Genomic DNA, 4720 nt, shown 5'->3' on the forward strand with positions numbered 1-4720 from the left:
GTCTGCTATACACAACCTTCAAAACATGAATCATTCATGTTCATTCATGAAAATATAAATTCTTCCCGAAAAAGTAAATCACGCCAAGAAATAAGCCAGCTCAAAATAAAAATAGCCAAGTTTTAAGCCACAAGCCAGTTCCAAAAATTTTCACGCCAGTCGCCAACAAAATAAGCCAGTTTGGCGTAAAATAAGCCAATCTGGCCACACTGCATGAATGCTAGACTGTATTATAAAACCTATTTATACACACATAGCCCGCTGCAAAATAAAAGTATTTTTATTGTAATTGGCCAAGTATGACTACTAATGACATGTGTCATTCGAATTACATTTTGTTTCTTTTATTAACACAGCTAATTCAATTACTGACTCTATTAGATGCTCTCTCAAGAGGGGAGGGGGATATTTTGCACCGGTGCTCTCCTAAATCTAAAAGATTTCATTTTTTCCAATTTCAAAATGTAATTTATTTATATAAATTACAGCGATTTCTTATTTTTTGCCCCTCTAAAATGATTCCTCTTTCCCCATAGTAAGCATTCTCTGAAACCTGTTTGGTAGTTCGAGGTAGTTCAGCTCAGGTCTGCATCATAACTGTAAACAGTCCATGGTGATGAACTGTAATTAAGAAACACCTCGTGCTAATAGTTGAAAAAAATCTAGAGAAGAAATTTTGATCACAACATATAAATCCTGGATATTCACTTTAATTTTTGGTTTATCATTAAATTTTTTTTTTTTTGGTTTCTCATTTGTTGTTTTTTTTTTTCATTTTAGGCAAAAACGCCACACCAGACATAATAGTGAAGCACACTAAGGCAATAGTTTGACTTATTTCATCCATTATCTTGTGACAGTAAAAATAGGGATTACAATTTTGAAAGTTTTCCCCGCATAAGCTCTCTTGATTGGCTAGAAATGACAACTGTGATCTATTGGAAACTAAATTTGCAGTTTTAGCTAAGTACCGAATTTTACTTGTAAACAGTCTTTGCCTAGACATTGAAGTCTGGCTAAACACGTGTCTAGACATGACATTATAGCTATACACGCATATGAACGCCGCTTAAACTATTTAGACTTTGATTAGTTTTAATTGCGAGAGGTATTTGTATAATATTGCGACTTATTATTATGTCACGACAACCAAAATTACGCTGAAACCCTTCCCTACCCCTTCCCACCATATATCCTGCCAGTCTGCCTGAGTCAGATCTTTAAAATTGTCTTTAGGTAGTTAAGGAAGGTGTATATAAGAAGCAGTAATTCTATATTCCTTTCTCAAAAACAGCCTTTCCCAAGTTAACATTCTCGAGATGTGTTAACTCTTGTTTTTTTTCCAAGATCTGGTTTCAATACTTTTGGGCCACCTGATTTCTCCACTTTTTTAGCTTTTAGATGTCAATTAGTATTGCACTTCTCCATTTAGCTGTATTTATCATTTTTCCTTTAATCGACTGTCAGTATATTTGGGTTACTTGTAAAAAAAAAAGTTTACGTTAGTCTTGCACTTCACAATGCTCGTTTTAGATTATTGACATTGTCTGCAATCTTTTACAATTAAAACTGAAGATTTAGAGACCGATAAACCATCTTTCCATGGAAAGGTGATTCCATTGATAGATGCAACCAAGTAAAGAACGAACAACGCCTTGTAGTAACTAAATATTAAAAAACGCGTTAAAAAAAACTGTCTAGTGGGGAAAATTGTCATTTGTTGCTGATTCAGCACTGATTGCTATTAGTTCATCTAGTCTTAAATCTAAAGGTATATTGCGAATAGAAATTAATAAGAATTTTAAAAAAGAGCCTGAAAACCGTCAAAAATGGCGTTGAGTTGAGATGAAAAGTACGCTATTGGAATCAATATGGTTGAATACCAAACACAGGAGAATTACAGCCTCTCCCCTTAAACAACTAGGAAAATCACTTTTCTTCGTGGGAGCTTTTGATGTGTCTTTTATTTATTCCTTTTTCCCAAGGGTGATCGCATCAAACCGGTGGTTGTTGAATGTTAGAAGAAGTTTCATTTGAAAAGGAATTGATCTATTTAATATCCCTTTTAAGCGCTAAGGGAAATCGTGAAACAGCAAAGGGGCTTTTTCTGCCGCCGAAAATCTATTTTTGACCAAAGAGAGTCGAAATGCTCGGGAATACAAATTTTAGCCGGGTTAATTGGTTTTCAATGGTCTAAAACTCTAAACAGGAGGTTTTGAGCCTCCCCTCCCGCAACTTGAAAAGCGGCTCTGAAGCATGTTCCGTGTTTGTTCATTTATCGTCACGCTCCTGCTCAGTAGGGTCGTCAGCATGGAGGGAACTAGTTGACAGCGCTGTCGGTCTTCTCCATGCAGCCCTGTCCACAGCTAAGGATGGGGCCTCATTTGGGTCGATGTTGCGGTTGAAGAGGCGTTGATTTATAACATCAGCCCATCTGGTGCACGGCCTCCCTCGAGGACGTTCCCAGATAATTGAGTGATTGAAGTCCGATATGATCTTTGCAGGGGTGGTTGAAGGGAGGCGGAGTAAGGGGCCATACCATCTAAGAGAACGAACTTCTATTTGGGTGTAGAGGTTCGCTTACTTGAAGGTTTTCAGGATCTCATTATTGCGGATCTTGTCATACCATTTAAAGCCCTTAACTCGACGCAAGTGTCTAATTTGGATGGCAAAGACCTTTCTTAGCTGTGTCGTGGTTATCGGCCATGTCTCAGAAGAGTACAGCATGATGCTTGAGACTGCGGCGTTGTAGATACGGGATTTTGTAAGGCGACTAATTTTCGGTTTGTGGAAGACTGCTCTCAGGAGCCGTAAGAATACAGAATTTATCTTGGCTGATCTGGCTGAGATTTCAGCGTCAATTGTGCCATTTGATGATATGATTGATCCGATATGAGTGAACCACCTTACCACGTCAACAGCTTGGCCGTTGATCACAACAGTTAGGAGTGATGCCGATGTGGTCTTTTCTATGGGTATGATCATCATTTTCTTCCAGTTGATTTGCAGCCCAACTCCAGAAGCAGTGGAGGATAGTGTCTCAAGTGCACACTTAAGTTGGTCAAGATTTTCACTAAGGATGGCTACATTGTCAGCAAAGTCAACATCAGACAAAGTCCTCCCAGCATAACTTATGCCAAAAGGGTGGACATGGTGTGTCTCGTTCAAAATATGGTCAGTGATACAGTTAAACAGGTCAGGTTCAGCAGCGCATCCTTGTCGTACACCATTTTTGATCAGGAAGGGAATAAAAGCTTCCCGTTAACAAGGAAGGCCCTTTCTGTGCTGCTGTGGAGTCCTTTAAAGAGGTTGACTATCTCTGTTGGTACGCCCACAGCTTTCAAGATTAGCCATAGGGACTGCCTGTCAACAGTGTCGAAGGCAGAACAAAAGTCAATGAAACCTATGTAAGCTTTCTTGTTGAATTCTAGTGATCTGTCTGACCGTATGAACCTGTTCAGTTGTCATTCTTCATGGCATGAATCTGGCTTGTTGGGGGCGGCGCAAAGCATGTAGGAAACTTATTGCACGTTTCAACAGGAGCATTGCAAGCAGCTTTCCAGGAACAGAGAGTAGGGTGATACCACGGTGGTTGCTGCAACCTGTCTTGCTACACTTGCGCTTAAACACTGGCACGATGATTCCTTTCTTCCAGTCGGACGGTATAACTTCAGTCCGCAAGATTATGCTGAACACCATCTCCAGCCAAAGTATCATCGCAGGGTCGCCCGTAGTAATTAGCTCTGGGGCGATGCCAGAGGTACCAGCTGCTTTTTTGTTTTTTAGTTTCCTCACTGCCGATTTAATTTCCTCAGGAGAAAATTTGGCGTCGTCGTGGGCAAAGGTAGCTTGTGCAGCAGTGGCAACACGCCCTGGGTCCACGCAGTCGGGTTAACTTGAGTTTAGCAGCTTATTAAAGTGTGTTTCCGGAGACCAACACATTGAGACTGATCATATACAGTTTCTCCATTCGCTGCTTTCAGGCTTGTAAACGTCATGGCATGTCATCTCGCTCGCCATCTCTGCTCAGTTATTTCAAATGTCTGGTTGCTATTCCACTCTTTCTTCTTTTGCGGCTTCGTGCACACAACTTCGGTAGCTGCTCTGAGAACATTGTCTTTGAAATTGGTCCACACTGACTCGCTTTCTGAACACAGCTGGAGAGCCTCGAAGCGGTTAGAAACTTCAACCATATACCGCTCACAAACCGAGGGATCTTGCCCTAGTCGACAGGTGTCTATCTTCTTGGTGGATGAGGAGTTACTCTTATTGGCCCTCAGCCTGAGTTTTATCCTTGCAGAGACGAGACGATGGTTGGCATTGCCGAACTCGGCACCTCTGTATGAGCGGCAGTTCTGGACAGACGAAAGCCAGCATCGTCGAACAGTGATGTAGTCAAGTAATTTATGCTTGATGAATATACATTTTGTTTGTTTATTTAATATAAATGTTTGTTTAATATAAACAAACATTTTATGTTTGTTTAATATAAATATATAATATTTATATTAAACAAATATACAATAGATATAAATGTATATGAATAAATAAATCTTATAACGAGTGACTTAAAATGAAATTGCAAATCAAGCTTGAAACGAAAAAAATCACTACAAACAAGAGTTTGGGTATCGCCTCCTTCCCTCACTGTAAATTCTAAAACCTACTACGTCATTGGCGCTTTACTGAAAAGAATTTTATTACAAATATTCTCTTTTGT

The 4720-nt window shown here is 39.7% G+C and overlaps 1 protein-coding gene across 1 annotated transcript; it reads right to left on the minus strand.

Annotated features, from left to right (window-relative positions):
* Positions 1–2580: 2580 nt before the first annotated feature.
* On the minus strand, positions 2581–2988 carry LOC148953611 (uncharacterized). The gene has a single exon (XM_089088031.1). The coding sequence runs from the start codon at positions 2986–2988 to the stop codon at positions 2581–2583; it is 408 nt and encodes a 135-aa protein (XP_088944157.1).
* Between the last annotated feature and the right edge of the window lie 1732 nt (positions 2989–4720).

This window comes from Artemia sp. Qi Xiang Cuo, chromosome 4, assembly GCF_049724085.1.
Source record: "Artemia sp. Qi Xiang Cuo chromosome 4, ASM4972408v1, whole genome shotgun sequence".
Taxonomy (NCBI): domain Eukaryota; kingdom Metazoa; phylum Arthropoda; class Branchiopoda; order Anostraca; family Artemiidae; genus Artemia; species Artemia sp. Qi Xiang Cuo.

Bases quoted from the DNA above. Each gene is read 5' to 3' on its own strand.
- LOC148953611 (XM_089088031.1), bottom strand. From the start codon at position 2,988: ATGATGATCATACCCATAGAAAAGACCACATCGGCATCACTCCTAACT.